General features: G+C 56.7%; 1 protein-coding gene across 1 annotated transcript in view; it reads left to right on the plus strand.

The window, feature by feature from the left end:
* INPPL1 (inositol polyphosphate phosphatase like 1) overlaps positions 1-17488 on the plus strand; it is a 76136-nt gene that overhangs the window by 52921 nt on the left and 5727 nt on the right. Inside the window, exons 13-27 of the mRNA XM_048838512.2 lie at positions 252-369; positions 2579-2675; positions 3862-4000; positions 4191-4290; positions 4732-4820; positions 5029-5110; positions 6198-6287; positions 8410-8523; positions 8908-8996; positions 9409-9496; positions 13460-13615; positions 14167-14251; positions 14760-14909; positions 15326-16085; positions 16677-16810. Coding sequence (XP_048694469.1) covers positions 252-369; positions 2579-2675; positions 3862-4000; positions 4191-4290; positions 4732-4820; positions 5029-5110; positions 6198-6287; positions 8410-8523; positions 8908-8996; positions 9409-9496; positions 13460-13615; positions 14167-14251; positions 14760-14909; positions 15326-16085; positions 16677-16810 — 2291 coding nt within the window. The remainder of the gene's footprint in view (positions 1-251; positions 370-2578; positions 2676-3861; positions 4001-4190; positions 4291-4731; positions 4821-5028; positions 5111-6197; positions 6288-8409; positions 8524-8907; positions 8997-9408; positions 9497-13459; positions 13616-14166; positions 14252-14759; positions 14910-15325; positions 16086-16676; positions 16811-17488) is intronic.

Here is a 17488-nt window from a genome sequence, read left to right on the forward strand (position 1 = left end):
GCCACCCTGGCGGCTTTCAACCTCACCAAACTTCATTTAAACCTCGGTTTGCAAACACTGAGCCACAGGGAGTCTCTGCAGGCACTCCCGGGCATCTCGGTGGGTTTGTTCTCATTGCTGCACGCCTGGTTCTTGCTGCAGGTGGGGTTTCAGGGTCGGTGACCTTAGGGCAGCTGCTGCCTCCGAGCCAGGCTCCGGCGCCCCCGCCAGGAGAGTGGAGGTGTAACATTGTCTTGTTGGCCCCCTGCCAGATCGCGATGCAGGCTTTGTGGAACATTAAGATTGCCGTCCTGGTGAGACCGGAGCACGAGAACCGGATCAGCCACGTCAGCACCTCGAGTGTGAAGACCGGGATCGCCAACACGCTAGGTAGGGGCCGATCTAGGCGCTGTGGGGGCTAGACTAGGTACCTGGGACAGACAGACTCAGCCCTCTGCACTCACCTTTAGCATAGCTGGCTAGGAGTGACTGAGGGTGCACCCTGGTATCTACGTTTTTCCCGATAGGGCCCTTCTATGCAAGTGATAGATTCCTATGGTCTTGGAGTAGCAGGTCACAGTTCTAGTCCCAGTTCTTTGCAACATGTCTGTATGTTCTGGCCGCACAAGCTCCAGTGGGGCTGCCATCCAAAATTAGCATTTTCTGATTCTGGGGGTGGGGGTTAGAGCTGGGGTTTGAGACTGGGACTGAAGCTTGGGTGGTGGAAGAGGGGACTGGATGGCTCAGAGGATTGGGATACTGTGCAGGGCCTTTCAGATGCAGTTGGCCATCCTGATCTGGTCTGGGTCACTAGTCGTTACTGTCTGTGCCTCTTCACTGGCCTTTGTGAAGCGCCTTGGTGGGTCTCACACCAGTTCCGGAGAGGTCAATGGCCAAATGGGCCTGGAGACTGAATTTCTCTTCCTCCCCTCCAGCACAGGGTTGGGGCAAGTTAGCACCAAGATGAGTTGATTTAAATCATCAATTGTAATGGTGAGCTAAATCAGCAAGCCGGAAACCATAATTTAAATCACCGATTTTAATCATATTTTGCATTGGTACTTTTTAGTTACTTCCCTAAAGAAAGGTTGAGTCTCGTTGGCTGGCAAACATTAAAATGTGTTGACTGCAGCAAAATCTAGCCTTTACCCTAAATGTGGTTCATCTTTTTGCTAGGCAAGAGGATATACTGCATCTATACCCATTGATTTAAGCACTATAGAGCTTGACTTACATTTATTCAGATTCTTAATTTTTACCTTTTTCATTGTGTTAGAAAATGGTAAATGACACATTTCTTATTGAAATAATGGATTTTTTACTTGTGATATGTGCCAAGCTCTATTTGGATGGAAATCCAAATTCAATTTAAAATGCACAAAAACCACTTTTTACATTAAATAAAATGACCATAAATGGGCTGGAGATATCAGGAAAAATAGTTCATCAAAACATGTTTTGCCTTTAAAACTAAGTGACGTTATTACCCACAAGAAGTATGAGCTGTAGTTAGTGAATTTAGCTGATTGTTTCTGGTCACCATGTCCTTCAAGATTTTAGAGCTAGTAGATTTCATCCTCTCACACCTTGTTTTTATTCATAGAATGAGGGAGGAAACCAAGCTTTCCTGCTTTTTCAGCTCCCAGTTGATAGCTTAACTTTGAATGAACTAGTCATTGAACTGAACAAGTTGAATAAACTGAAATGAAAACAATGTTCTCGTTGCAGCTGTAGAAGAGGCTACCGGTGTCAAAAGCTGGTTTAGCCCTTCAACAAGCTCTGGGTCCAGGTGCTTAGCCGGTGATTTTCAGTGCTTTGACTGTCTTGCAAACATGTACTTCTTAATATTACTTTCTGTAGTTAATTTAAATGATTTTAATAGATTATAACAAATTAAGGCCTTAACATAGGTAGTTAATTTTCATTTGAATGTTAAATTGGTTTCTCTTTTAAAAGTATACCTGTATTTAATTTAAATTTTAAATGCCAGGTTTTTTATTAATTTATTTTTAAATCAAAGATGTTTTTTTATCCACCCTGGTTGGCTCAGATGTTCCCTCTGCTCTGGCTTGAGAGGAGCCCTGGCCTGGCACCACCCTCCAGCACAAGGGCACAGACTGTTCTGTGATGCCACAATCCTTTCGCTCGGAAGGCCCTAGGTATTTGCCCTGCTTTAAAATGACCCCAGGGCCTGCCTCTCTGCATCTGCTTCTCCTCCCTTGGCTGGGTTCAGGGCTGGCTCTGCTACCTAAGGCAGTGTAGATGGTGCCCCAGGGCAGCTGAACGGTAATGCGGGCAGCACCTGGATCCTGGCGGAAGGGGTTCGCGAGGTCAGTTACAGCTGGAAAGAGGCTGGGTCTGACTATCCCCAAGGCCAGGGAAGGCTAGGATCCAGGGATCTGGTGCAGCTCTTAGCCAGCGGGGACTCTCTCCTCCCCCTACCCACCCTAATGGCTTTGTGTTTTTTCTGCTCACTCCAAGCTGCCGGTGCCGGCTTCGGCTGCTGTGCCATGGGCCATCAGTGCCCAGAGTGGGCCTGGGAACCGAGCCCCGGCCCAGCCTGAGTGGGGCTCACCCCCTCCCCTTCTTTGTTTTGCAGGCAATAAAGGGGCTGTGGGAGTTTCCTTCATGTTCAATGGCACCTCTTTCGGCTTCGTGAATTGCCACCTGACCTCAGGCAACGAGAAGACGGCCAGGTGAGTGCGGGGTGCAGGGCAGGGCAGCCCCTTGCAGAGCGGGAGCCCGTCACCTAGCTCTGAGCTGGGGGGACGGGCCCATTGGTCCCCCCAGGCACAACGGGGCTGAGCGGAGAGCTGCTGGTAGCTCCTGTCGCTGGCCGTGGGCAGCACGCGAACATGGCCGCTGGCTCTGGACAGGAGACGCTTTGGTCTCCATTGAGAGGCACCACCCTCGCGCGCTCCTGCTCGCTTACAGACGTGGCTTGCTCACTCCTGGACATGCAGACATGCTTGTGCTGGGGACGCTCGCACCTACCCCTGGCCACACTCCTGCTCGCTCTGGCACACTCCTGCTAGCTCTGGCAAGCTAGTGTTTGCACACGGCCACTTGCACTCCCGGACTCGGTTTGGGGCACACTTGCCACGCATGCATGCGCCAGTTTGAACAGGTTCGTCCTTTCGCACACCCACCCTGGGGCACACTCGCTCACCCTGGCCTTTGCATGCTCCTTCTTGCTTTCTTAGATACAGGTGGGCTCAGCCTTGCACGCTTGCATACACTCAGACACACTTGCGCTCACTCTGTCCCGGCGTATTTCCATGCACCATCCCACACCCTGCTCCTTAGGGCCACATCGCCCTGGGCCTGGCGGTCAGCACGCAGCGATTGTCGCTGTTAGCATGCACGCTCTGGTCCCGCTGGATGAACTCTGGAAGCACAGACGTTCCCAGGCTAAGCATCATGGTGGGTCTACCGCCAAATGAGGAAAGCCCCCATTTCCTTCCCCCGGTCTCTCTGTCAGGCCTGGAGCTCTTAGCCTGGGAAAAGCATTCATTCTCCACACGCCTTCTCTTTGGTAGAAGCCCTGAGAATATTAAACAACCACCCTATCTGTCATCTGTACCGTCCCGATGGATCCCAGGGGGTGCTTACACACGTAACAAGCCCCAAGCAGAGGGTCAGCGCATCTGCCTCTGGGGAGGAGCACGGCGGCGGTTGACAGCACTCAAATTAGGGCACCCAAGCAAACCCGCTGCTCTTGCAGGAAGCGCCTGGGGATCTTTAGTAACTCGGAGCAGTCTAGGCCTTGGGTTTCTGTTCCCAAGCCTGTGCCCCCGGAGACTCTGATCTGTGTCCCCTCCCCTGCCCCCTCTGTGCCGGGCGCATCTCTCTCGGCCTGCCCACCCCTCCCTCCTCCGGCAGGCGGAACCAGAACTATCTGGACATCCTGCGCTTGCTGTCCCTGGGCGACAAGCAGCTCAGCTCCTTCGACATCTCGCTCCGCTTCACCCATCTCTTCTGGTTCGGGGACCTCAACTACCGCCTGGACATGGACATCCAGGTGAGGGGGGCACGGGCCCGTGGGGACGGGGGCATGGGCCGGGCTGGAGAGGCTGCACCGTGGGGAGGGCAGCCAAGTGAGAGGTGAGGGGCACAGGCCCTTGGGGGGAAAGGAGGGAGGGCAGGCCTGGGGGGTGGGGGTGGCCTGTCCTCCCCGCTCTGACCTGCCCGCTTGGTCCTGCCTCCTCCAGGAGATCCTCAACTACATCAACCGCAAGGAGTTCGAGCCGCTGCTCAAGGTGGATCAGCTCAACCTGGAGAAGGAGAAGCACAAGGTCTTCCTGCGATTCGGTGAGGGCGGCTCTGCTGCGGGCGGGGCGGGTGTCTGCTTCCCCCACCGGCTCTGCCCCTTCCCTGCTGGCGTGGGGGGAGCTCTAGGGGGGTCTCCCCTTCTCTGCTGGGGTGTTGCTGGGGGGGGTGTCTCCCCTTCCCTGCTGGGGTGGGGGAGCTTTGGGGGCTCTCCCTTCCCTCCTGGGATGTTGCTGGGGGGGGGTCTCCCCTTCCCTGCTGGGGTGGGGGGAACTGTGGGGGGTCTCCCCTTCCCTGCTGGGGTGGGGGAGCTTTGGGGGCTCTCCCCTTCCCTGCTGGGGTGTTGCTGGGGGGGGTGTCTCCCCTTCAGGGGTCGGCATTGCTGGGCCTGGGGTCCGGGGTGTGGATTGTGGCTGCTGGGGGATGCTGCGGGTGGCCGGGCCAAGGCTATTTCTCCTCACGCCCCGGGCTGTGTCTCTGCAGGCGAGGAGGAGATCACCTTCCCCCCGACCTACCGCTACGAGCGGGGCTCCCGCGACACCTACGTGTGGCACAAGCAGAAGCCCACCGGGGTAGGTGCTGGGGGTGGGGTGGGGAAGCAAAGGTATGTGTGGGGGGGGCGTTTGGGGGGCTGGGGAGGGATAGCCAGTTCCCGTGGTTGGCTCTCCGGACCCTGTGGGCCAGTGAGGGGCCAGCGCCAGGGGCCCTGCCAGGCTGATGGGCGGGGGGAGGGTGCTGCCTGGCAATGCCTCACCCCAGCGTCCTGTGCCCCCCGCCCAGGTCCGCACCAACGTCCCCTCCTGGTGTGACCGCATCCTGTGGAAGTCGTACCCCGAGACCCACATCAACTGCAACTCCTACGGTGAGTGGGGGGCGTCAGCAGCACCCGCTGCTGGCTGGGATCACACCTGCTCGCCCTCGGGCGGCTGGCCGGGGTGGTCCACCCCCTGGCAGCCCGGGTGGCGCATCTCCCATGGGCGTGCGGAGGAGCCTGTGGCCGGTGCATCTGCATGGAGGTGACCAGGGACCCAGTGCCAGGCGCTCCCCTGGCTGTGCCTGCAGATCTGGCTGTTCCTTGGGGCTAGTCCTGCCCCGGGCCTGGGACACCCTCTCTCCGCTCAACCCCAGAAGCCCCTTCCCCTCACGCCCCCTCGAGCCGCACGACGCCCCTGGGGGGATGGTGAGTGGGGCAGAGTGACAGCCCAGGCTTCCTGCCAGGGCCCTGCTCGCCCAGACCTTGCGGGCACTGCCTCCCTCAGTGCAGGGGGGCCAGGCTGTGCGGGGCTGGGGCTCGCCCTGGGGGGCTCGAGAGGAAAGCCCTCACGGGGGCGTGGGGTAGACAGGGTGGGGGTAGACAGTCTCTCCCAGCTAGGTCCCAGGTTCAAATCCAGCCCAAACGGGTCTAGTCACAGAGGCCTACGAGTTGCGGGTCTCAGTCCGGTTCTCAGGGGGGAGGCGGGCTCTGTTCCCAGGACAAGGGTCTCATCACCGTTAGCCGAGCGCCCCCCTTCCCTTGTAAGCAGCGGCAGCGGGGGGGCCAAGGGCTGAAGAGGCGGTGGGGAGCCTGGGGTGGGCACGTTGGCAGGGCAGCGAGGGGAACTGGGACGGCGGGTGGGCAGAGAGGGCTGGCCCCCTGGGCTATCAGAATTCCCCACTGAATTCTGGCATGAGGGAAACATAGTTCTCTCCCCGGCGATGTTTCCGAGGTGCGTACGGACGCCCAGCAAAGGGCCGGGCAAGGGGGCTCCAGCGGTGCCCAGCTTCTCAGCTGCCCTGCCAGTGAGCACTGGGGCACTCCACCCCTGGGTCTGGGGCACTCCACCCCTAGAGAGGGCCATGCCTTCCCCTTGGGCCTGATCAGCTGCCAGTCGGGCTCCCTGCCCCTGCTGAGCCCGCTCCCGGCCCCGGGCGCCCTGGCTAGCTCACCAGTGGAGCCTGCTTGTTGGTAGGATGCACCGACGACATCACGACCAGCGACCACTCCCCTGTCTTCGGAGCCTTCGAAGTCGGAGTGACATCCCAGTTTGTCTCCAAGAAAGGTACGGGGGGAAGGCGGGCGTGTGCCTGCCCTGCGCTGGGCTGGGTGGCCACCGGCTAGCAATGGCCAAGCCACTCTCCGCCTGCCCCTGGCCCTGACTTGTCACTGAGCCTCCGTGGGGACACGGATGTCGCAGAGTTGTAGCATTTAAATCCGGAAGGGACTGCTAGAGCATCCGGTGTGACTGCCTGTCTACTGCAGGCCACCGACCTGCACGCTAACCCCGCAGCCGAGAGAGACAGCGCTCGGGGCCACCTCAGAGCCCCATCCTGTGTCCCATCTCCAGCCGTGACCATCCCTCCTGCCTCAGAGGAAGGAGATAAAAAACCCTCCCAGAACACACTGGGGGAGGGGGAAATCCTGAAACCCTGAAGCATGAGCTTTGGGAAGGTAAGCCATAGACCGGAAGCGAGCCCCACGGCTGCCGAGCCCTGCCCTGCCGCCACAAGCAATCCTGTCATGCAGTTCCCACTCGCCCATTTGTCCAGCTCTCTCTTAAAATTAACTCAGTTGTTTGCCCCCACAACTCCTATTGATGGTTAATTTCCTGCCTGAATTTGTTCATGGCTAGTTTCTGTTTGTTCTTGTACCATCACTGTCCTGTAGCTTCCAAAGCTCATTTCCCTCCTTGGTGCTCACCCCCTGGTGTATTCACAGAGCAATCTGATTCCCCTTCTTACTCAACCCCAAGTGCCTGACCGTGAACTTTGGACTACTGAATTTCATCCCCGTTCTGTCCCTCCAGCCTTCAGGGTCATCAGGTCCTCCTGTGTTCCAGTTCGCCTCTGGACTGAAGCTTCCTTCTAACTTTGGGTCGTCAGCACATTTCGTTAGCCCGCTCCTGCTTTTTGTGTCCAGGTCATTAAGAAACACAGTGAATGAGATTGGTCCCAAGGCTGATCCTTGGGGAACTCCGCTAGGAACCTCCCTCCTGTCCAGTAATCACCTTTCAGCGCAACCCGCTGTCTCCTCCCTTTAGCCAGTTCCTTACCCACCTGATGAGTCTTGAACTGATCCCTAACCATATCTGGCACGATCTACCGTTGGTAAACTCACATTGCATTACGTCTCCTTTGCCAATTACCTCTCTGAATTTCATTATTTTTTCCTTCACAATTCGTTCTAATGCCTGCTGCAGTCTGACTAATAAGGTCTGTAACTGCCCGGTTCACTTTTTTTCCCCTTTCTTACATCCAGGGACGTTAGCTATTCTCCATTCATACGGCGCTACGCCAAATAGCTAGATGCATTAAAAACCCCTTCCTACCAGCCTAGCAACCTCATATGCCAGTGCTTTCAGGATCCTGGGATGGAAACAATCCGGTCCCCCCGGCCTGATTCGAGTGCATTAAGCTCGTTAAGTTTTTCTTCCGCCTCGGCCATGGTAATTACCATTTCTAGACACTCATTTCCATCAGCCATCCTGCTTTCGTCCACACGCTCTGATCCTTGTTACTAAAAACCGAGGCGAAGTATGGCTGTTATTTTGGGGCCATACCTAGATGATCTTTAATCTCCTTCCCCACCACACTGCATACCTCACCAGCCCCAGACGTCACCACCTCGGGATTGCTGGACCCCCGCATGATCCTGTCTCACTGCCCCAGGAGAAGGCAATGCCACCCTAGGTCCGTGCCTCCTGTTAGCCCTGCTCTCCTGTCGTCCCCTCGGCTGTGCCCTGTGTCAGTTCTGGGGCACACTTGGCTCCATCACCCAACCCAGAAGGGAGATGAACTTGCTTGGGGCCCAGCAGACCTGTAGCTCTCCAGGCTTGATACCAGCTGTGATAAAAACTGAGCTGGGGGTGTCTTCCTTGTCCCTCATATGAACCTGTGGGTCCTGTCTTCTTGGGGCAGCCATAACCCTCTCCACAGTCTGGCCTCATGGCTGGAACACTGGATCGGGACTCAGCAGACCTTGGATTTGTCCCCAGCTCTGCCACTGGCTTGCCGGGTGACCTTGGGCAAGTCACTTTCCCTCCCCGTGCCTCAGTTTCCCCCTGTGTAAAATGAGAATAATGACCCCGCCCTACTTTGTACAGCGCTTGGAGATCTAGGGATGAGAGGTGCTAGGTAAGAGCTAGCCGGGTGAGGTGTTCTACTCTGATTATTCTCTGCTCCCAGGGCTCTCCAAGGCCTCAGACCAGGCCTACATTGAGTTTGAGAACATTGAAGCTATCGTGAAGACGGCCAGCAGGACCAAGTTCTTTATCGAGTTCTACTCCACCTGCCTGGAAGGTGCATGCCTGACACCCCCTCCCTCCCCCCACTCGCCTGGTTCACACATACCGTGTAGCCCACTGGCTAGTGTAGACGGGAGCCTCTCCACCATCTGCTGTGTGTGAGCCCATGGCCCGCCAGCGGCTGCAACCAGCAGAGGATGTAAAAGCCCTAATTCTCCTTGTGCTAGTGGAGATTCTCCTTTAGCTCAAGCAACAGAGGCCTGCGGAGTGCTGGGTTTGGGGGTGTGTCTGTCCCCACATGGGGTCAATTTAGTCCTAGGACAGTTCCATTCTGGCTAGATGGGGGCAGGGTGAGAGGCGTACCATGGGACTGCTCCACTGTGTCTGAAGGCCGGGGGAGTGTGTGCCTAACCCGAGCCTGCCACTTCCTCTCCCCCAGAGTTCAAGAAGAGCTTCGAGAATGACATGCAGAGCAGTGACAACATCAACTTCCTGAAGGTTCAGTGGTCCTCGAGGCAGCTGCCCACGGTGAGAACTCCTCCCCTCCGCCAGCCAATCACCCTGCCACCCCCTCTGTGCAGAGAAGACACCACCTTGTTATTGGTAGTAACAATCCCATAATCTTTACAAAGCGGGTCAGTATCATTATGGGGAAACTGAGGCACAGATCAGGGGTGTGACTTGCCCAGGGTCACCCAGCAGACCAGTGGCGGGGCCGGGAATAGGACACAGCTCTCCCAAGCCAGTGCTCTATGCATTAGAGCACACTGGCTCTCTGTCCGGGTGGGAGAATGCGGGTGGTCGGTTCGATTGGCAGGGGGAGCGGGATCCCTGTATTACTGCACCTTGCTCCGCTGTGCCCTGTAGCTGCTACATGCAGCGTGTTGGCCTCCTTGTGCTGAGTAAATGTCCATTCTCCATGGATTCTCCCTGGCTGCAGCTGAAACCGATTCTGTCCGAGATCGAGTATCTCCAGGACCAGCACCTGCTGCTCACGGTCAAGTCCGTTGATGGCTACGAATCCTACGGTAAGGAGCAGGAGGGGGAGTGTGGCCTGGGAGTAACATCGCCCTCCAGTGGCCGAGCCACAGAGTGGCTAAGGGAGGGATCTGCTATAGCGCCTGGCATTCTCCTTTGGCTCAAAGGGAGGAGTCCTGGGTTTTGGTGCTGTAGGCCCAGGGTTCTAGTCCTGGCTGCCCTAGGTGAGGTCTGTTCCCAGCTCTGTCGCCGATTCCTGTGGGCTATAACTTAGAAACATAAAAACGGCCAAACTGGGTCAGACCAAAGGTGCATCTAGCCCAGTATCCTGTCTTCCGACAGTGGCCAGTGCCCGGTGCCCCAGCGGGAATGAACAGAACAGGTAATCATCAAGTGATCCTTTCCCTATCACTCATTGCCAGCTTCTGGCAAACAGAGGCTAGGGACACCATCCCTGCCCATCCTGGCTAATAGCCATTGATGGATCTATCCTCCATGAACTTATCTAGTTCTTTTTTGAACCCTGTTATAGTCTTAGCCTTCACAACATCCTCTGGCAAGGAGTTCCAAAGGTTGACTGTGCGTTGTGCGAAGAAATACTTCCTTTTGTTTGTTTTAAACCTGCTACTGATTAATTTAATCAGGTGACCCCCTAGTTCGTGTGTTGTGAGAAGGAGTAAATAACACTTTCTTATTCACTTTCTCCATGCCCGTCATGGTTTTATAGACCTCTATCATATCCCCCCTTAGTCGTCTCTTTTCCAAGCTCAAAAGTCCCAGTTTTATTAATCTCTCCTCCTATGGCAGCCGTTCCATACTCCTCATAATTTGTGTTGTCCTTTTTTGAACCTTTTCCAATTCCAATATATCTTTTTTGAGATGGGGTGACCACATCTGCACGCAGTATTCAAGGTGTGGGCGTACCATGGATTTATCTAGAGGGAACACGATATTTTCTGTCTTATTATCGATCCCTTTCTTAATGATTCCCAGCATTCTGTTCGCTTTTTTGGCGGCCGCTGCACATTGAGTGGATGTTTGCAGAGAACTCTCAACAGTGATTCCAAGATCTCTTTCTTGAGTGGTAACAGCTAATTTAGACCCCATCGTTATGTATGTATAGTTGGGATTGTGTTTTCCAATGTGCATTACTTTGCATTTGTCAACATGGAATTTCATCTGCCATTTTGTTGCCCAGTCACCCAGTTTTGTGAGATCCTTTTGTAGCTCTTCTCAATCTGCCTGGGACTTAACTATCTTGAGTAGTTTTGTATCTGCAAATTTTGCCATCTCACTGCTTACCCCTTTTTCCAGATAATTTATGAATATGTTGAAAGGACTGGTCCCAGTGCAGACTCCTGGGGGACCCCGTTATTTACCTCTCTCTCTTCTGAAAACTGACCATTTATTCCTACCCTTTGTTTCTGTCTTTTAACCAGTTACTGATCCATGAGAGGACCTTCTCTCTTACCCCGTGACTCCCTACTTTGCTTAAGACCCTTTCCTGAAGAACCTTGTTAAAGGCTTTCTGAAAGTCCAAGTACACCGTATCCTCTGGATCACCCTTGTCCCCATGTTTGTTGACCCCCTCAAAGAATTCTAGTAGATTGGTGAGGCATGATTTCCCTTTACAAAAACCATATTGACTCTTCCCCAGCAAATGATGTTCATCTACATATCTGATCATTCTGTTCTTTACTATAATTTCAACCAGTTTGCTTGGTACTGAAGTTAGACTTACCAGCCAGGGTCACCTCTGGAGGCTTTTTGAAAAATTGGCGTCACATTAGCTAATGTAGTAGGAAGTCAGCTTGAGATATGAGCCCTTGTACCAGAGGCCTGGTATGAGGCAGGCCCTGCTCACAGAATCTGGCAAGAGCAGGGCTGGTGGGGGAGTGGCGCTATGTGGGAAAGAAAACTTATTGAAAACATATGTGTATTATTGCCACTCCCCCACCAACATGACCTACTTTGTCGTTTCGATATCTTTTGTACCCTGGTATCGCTGTGTCTCATTGCTTATCCTCATTCCACCAAGTTTCTGTGATGCCTGTTACATCAAAATTGGAATTGGAAAAGGTTCAGAAAAGGGCAATAAAAATGCTGAGGACTATGGAACGGCTTCCATATGAGGAGAGATTAATAAGACTGGGACTTTTCAGCTTGGAAAAGAGATGGCTAAGGGGGGATATGATTGAGGTCTATAAAGTCATGACTGGTGCAGAGAAAGTAGATAAGGAAGTGTTGTATACTACTTCTCATAACACAAGAACCAGGGGTCACCAAATGAAATTAATAGGCAGCAGGTTTAAAACAAACAAAAGGAAGTATTTCTTTACACAATGCACAGACAACCTGTGGAACTCCTTGCCAGAGGATGTTGTGAAGGCCAAGACCCTAACAGGGTCCATAACAGACCTTAGGTCTGACCCAGTAGGGCCATTCTTATGTTCTTATCCACATCCTCATTTAATACCACCCACTCGAGTTCACCCATCTTAGTACTGAGACTTCTTGCATTTGTAGACAAGCTCTTACAACATTTCTCAATGTTTAGCTCTCTGCCTTCATGTGATGAAACTGAATGGGACTCTTTTTTGTTTGATTGTTTCTCTTCAGTTCCTACCTGTACTTTATCAACTTCGATCCTCTCCTCTTTATGAGGATAGAGAAAATCCCCGCTAACAGATCCTCCCCTAAGGGATGTCTCTGTCCTGAACCGTGTGCTCAGCACCTGTAATGGTCTTGACAGAAGAAGGAGCAATGGTCTCAAGTTGCAGTGGGGGAGGTTTAGGTTGGATATTAGGAAACACTATTTCACTAGGAGGGTGGTGAAGCACTGGAATGCGTTACCTAGGGAGGTGGTAGAATCTCCTTCCTTAGAGGTTTTTAAGGTCAGGCTTGACAAAGCCCTGGCTGGGGTGATTTAGTTGGGGATTGGTCCTGCTTCGAGCAGGGAGTTGGACTAGATGACCTCCTGAGGTCCCTTCCAACCCTGATATTCTATGATTTTGTGATTCACCTGTTGGCTTTCCCTCAGCACTTAGCTTAAAAACTCCTCTACAACCTTTTCAAGTTTATACACCCAGCAATCTAGTTCCATTTTGTGCAGCCCGTCCTTTCTGTGAAAGCTCCTCCTTTCCCAAAAGGCTCCACCAGTTCCTAATAAACCTAAAACCCTCCTCCCTACGCCTACGTCTTTCAGAATGAAGTCTAAAATGGCTTCCCCCCGATTACTTCCTCCTCTTTCTGAAACGAGTCATCCCCACTACAGTCCGAGAACTTGCTGAAAGGTTTGCGTGTTGCCTTTTCCATCAGATGTCTGCATAGTTAAAGTCCCCCCCTTGTTACCAAGGCTTGCGTTCTGGATAGCTCTGTTATTTGTAGTAGAAACACCTCCTCCTTTGGTGGTCTGCCATGATGTCACCCCTATTCTCCTTCCCTCCTTTTATTTTTACCCAGAGACTCTCTGGTCTGTCTCCCACCTCCTTCTGGGCCTCAGAACAAGTGTAGATATTCTTGGTATATAATGCAACACCTCCTGTCTCTGCCCCTCTCCTCACTGTGGCATCTGAGCCCCCCTCCCCATGGAGCCTCACACGGCCCCTTGGCAGTAGGGAAACGTCATGTTCCTTTCCCAGGTGGAAGCTGAGCTATTAAGTGACTTGCCCAGGGTCAGCCAGGGAGTGTGTTCCAGAGCTAGGAATTGAACCCAGGTCTCTAGCGTCCCATTCCAGGCTCCACCTACCTCCCTCTCGCTCCAGGGGCTCGGCTCCTGAGTGCAATCGCGGAGCTGCTCTCGCCTGCGGGAGTCCCACCCCCGTCTCTGATCCGTAGTGCTGTCTCTGCAGTGTCTTCTCCCCCCCACCACGCTCCTTTGGGGTCACGTTGCTGGGGATGGAGGGGAGGGCAGGGCACTGCCATGGGCACCTCTCTCCCCCACCCTGTTGACCTTGACTGGTGCCTGCCTTCTGGCTGTCCCGCCGACGCCTCTTCTCCTGCCCGTCCTCCAGGCGAGTGCGTGATCGCCCTGAAGTCCATGATCGGCAGCACTGCCCAGCAGTTCCTCACCTACCTGTCCCACCGCGGGGAGGAGACGGGCAACATCCGGGGTTCCATGAAGGTCCGGGTCCCGGCCGAGCGGATGGGCACCCGGGAGAGGCTCTACGGTGAGCGGGTGGGGCGGGGGGGGACCATTCCGCCTTTCAGGGGCTGCCTGCCAGGCATCCAGGGGTTACACCCTGTGGGAACGCGGCCCGGCTGCCGCAGCTGATTGCATGGTCCGATGGAGCCATTAGCCAGCAGGCAGGGGGGGGATTTGCCTAGAAGAAGCTGGATGTTCTCCAGTTAAGCAGAGAGGCAGGCCGGAGCCGGGCCGCTGCTATTGCGTGGCTCAGGGTTTGAAGCCAGGCCAGGCCAGCAGCCTGGGGGAAGGTGGTGCCATCTAGTGAGTGGCTGGGGGTGGCTCCATCTCTCCACTGCTGGAGGTGCCCGAGAGACAAGGGATCTGGGGGCTGAGTTTCCCACCCAGCCCCAGAGCTGGGGAGCCAGCGAGATGGTGCCAGGTGGGTAGAAGGAGCCCTCCAAGGGGCGGGGGCAGGATCCTCGTGGCCTGGGACTGCATCGAGCCAGCCAGGGAGCAGCCCCGGGCGAGGCGCTGAGTGAGCTAAGCCGGGGGGGGTGCTTGGCCGCTGAGCGGGTGCGTGTCTCCCGCCCGCAGAGTGGATCAGCATCGACAAGGACGAAACCGGAGCTGCCAAGGGGAAGCTGCCGCTGGTCTCCCGGGCCAGCCAGGAGCACGCCAAGTAAGGATGGGCTGGGGGCGGACACGCTGTGGCAATGACGCTCTGGGAAGAAGCAGGGCCCGGGGGGGAAGGCAGGGGGCGCTCTCCGCCCGGGGGGAGGGATGCCCCGGGGGCGTGTCTGTCCGGTCAGCCCTGTCACTCATGGGGATGGTCAGTGACCCTCTGCACTGGCCTGGTCTCCCCCTGGCAGGAGGATCCTGGCCTGGCGTCAGGGGAGATCAGCGAGCAGCGCAGGGTCCACCCTGCCGGGGTGGCGGGTGGCTTTTGGGGCAGGGCCCTGGCTGAAGAAGCTTCCCAGGAGCAGACAGGGTTGTCAGGGGCTGGAAGGTTTGGGGTGAAGGGGCAGCAGGGGAATGACACAGGCGCTTCGGCCTCGCTTTCCTGGTGTCCCCGGGAGGGGGAGAGGGGGATGATAGTGGGAGCCCTGCGGAGAACTGGTGAGCTTCCAGCTGGGAGGGTATGGACGGGCCCTGCCTCCATCGGCAAATAGTCTCCCCCTCTCTGCTAGATCCGCCGGACGGAAGCTCCTGCCAGGGGAGACGGCAGCCTGCCCCCTCGGGAAGCTGTCTGACGAGCCAGAGAAACCCAGCGCCCTGACTGCCGGGCGTCTGCCAGCCCCACTCCGCGGCACCTCCAAGGAGGAGACCTCTCAGGCCAGGTCAGTGCGGGGCAAGCTGGGCCCCCAGCCCCCTTGGTACCACCGTGAGCTCGCTAGAACAACGGAGCCTCTCACCGGAGAGCTGGCAGGACGTTCCCCCTAGGGAGAACGGCCGGGGACCCCCAGTGTTGGGGGTCTACGTGCCTTGGTGGTGACGTCTCAAGCGGCTGCCGGGGACCTTCCCGTTGGGGAGAGATGCCTGGGGTAGAGGAGTCCTCCAGAGCAAGGAGTACAGCTGAGAGGGGCCCTGAGCACTGTACGTGCCCCATAGCGAGAGACAGTCCCTGCCCCAAAGAGCCTGCGGTCTGTATAGACAAGGCAGACGATCCCCTGCAATGCCCGCCGCAGGCCAGCCTCTCCTCCTCCCTGCCCCTTGGCGTGTGCCCCCAGGTGACTGACCCATTCTCTGCCCTCAGGTCCAAGCAGGACTCGGCCCCGGAGCCCGACGGCGGCCCCATGAAGAACAGCTTCAATAACCCGGCCTACTACGTGCTGGAGGGGGTCCCGCACCAGCTGCTGGCCGCGGACCCCCCCACTCCCTCCAAGGGGCCGGCCCCCAAGAACAAAGTGCAGATCACGGTGCCCGTGCAGCCCGAGTGGCGCCGACAGCCGCTCCCGGGCCGGGGCGAGGAGAGCTCCTCGGACGAGGACACGGGCACCCTCAACCTGCCACCCCCCGACTTCCCGCCTCCGCCGCTGCCCAAGGCCGTGGAGTTCGAGGTGGCTGAAAACCCTCTCTACGCCAGCGCCAAGGACCTGGGTGGGGCAGCTGGCCGGGAGGAGCCCTGCACCGCCAAGCCATGGGCTGCTGTGGCCTTCAGCGATCCCTTGGAGTCCAAGCTGGCCCCACCCAAGCTACACCCCAGGCCTCCCCCCTCCCCTGGACCTGGCTTCCTGATGGAGCCCCCCAATGCCCCCCAGGCCCAGGGAGGCCTCCTGGACGATCGCTCCTGCTCGGTGCTGCAGATGGCCAAGACCCTGAGTGAGGTGGATTATCCGGGCAGCAAAGGGGGCAGCGGCCTGGGGCGGGAGCAGCAGGGCCGGCCGGCCCCACATCTGCTCAGCAAAGGGCGGCTGGACCTGCCCCCCAGGTGCATGCACCCCGACTACAGCCGGCCTATCACGTTCCCACCCCGTTCCATCAGGGAGAGCATCGAGGAGGACCTGGCTGAAGAGGTACCTGCAGGAGCTTGTCAGAGGCTCTATGAGATCAGGGGTCACAGTGCCCTCCCTCTGGGGTCCCTCAGCAATGTCCCTCTGCCCCGTGCACACGGGGGCAGGCTCAGCCAAGCCGCTCTGGCTAAGAGGCCCCAGGTTGAAATGGCTGAAGGCTGAGGGTTCTCAGCCGCCCTGGAATCGATGTCCCCTGCCCCCAGCAGAGCCCCAGCCTCCTACCTGGTCCTGCCACCTGGAGTCAGGGGAATGGAGTTCTCCTCCCAGCTCTGCCACTGACTCACTGTACGGCCACGGGCAGCTTACTGGCCTGCTCTGTGCCTCGGTTTTCCCATCTGGACAATGGGCCTGCGGATACTGCCCAACCCCCCGGGGGCATGAATTCATCAGTCCAAAGTGACTGGGGTCCTGGGATGGGAGGTGCTGGAGCCAGGCCCTGGGTTAATCGGATTTCCCCGTGCACGGAGCAGGCATCAAAGCCGTTGCACGAGCCCCTTTGCTCAGCGTGTGCATGCAGGAGGGTCCCGGGGAGGGGTGGGGGGGCAGCTGGACCCCCGGGGTGCCTGATGTACTGTGCCAATCTGCTCTGCGCAGGCGCTGGGCCAGGGAGGGAGGAGCAGCTCCAGCCTGAGCGAGTGCAGCGTGGGCGAATGGCTCCTGGCCCTCGGGCTGGAGAGGTACGAGGAGGGGCTGATCCACAATGGCTGGGACGACCTGGAGTTCCTCAGGTGAGGGGACCTGGCCGGATCAGGCTCCGGCGCGCGTGACCACCCTGCTCAGGGGGACGTTGGCTTGGCAGGAGCGGTGAGCCCAAGCTGGGGGCAGGGGCATGAATCCAACGGGGCCTAGAGAGGCTGGCGAGATGGGTGCATCCTAGGAGGCGGGGATGGAGATAGCTGGGGCCCTACCAAACTCAGGGTCCATGTTGGTTAATTTCATAGCCAGAGGGTTTTAAAAAGTTAAATTTCACGTTTTCAGAGGTTTACATCTGAAATTTCAGGGTGTTGTAACTGTGGGAGTCCTGACCCAAAAGGAGGTCGTGGGTGGGGGGTCACAAAGGTGTTGTAGGGGGGTCACGGGATTGCCCTCTCATTCTGCGCAGCCCCAGAGCTTCCTGCAGCCGGGGGAGGTACCCGGAGGTTGGTCTGATCTCCCACCAAGAGCGGCCATGTCCCGGCCCGGGACTAGCAGTTGGAGCCCAATTCACGGGAAGCCCTGCCCCTGCCCCTCTCCCTCCCCTCCAATAGCTCAATTTTATGGGGGAGATCTGATTTCGCGGTCCGTGACGTTTTTTACACAGCTGTGAATTTGGTTGGGCCCTCGAGATAATCCGTGGGAGCAGGGAATTTAAGGAGCAGGAAGGGGCAAGACACCGAGGTGGGGAGCCATCGGCGTCTGTGATGGGA

This window comes from Caretta caretta, chromosome 1 (genome assembly GCF_965140235.1).
Source record: "Caretta caretta isolate rCarCar2 chromosome 1, rCarCar1.hap1, whole genome shotgun sequence".
NCBI lineage: Eukaryota > Metazoa > Chordata > Testudines > Cheloniidae > Caretta > Caretta caretta.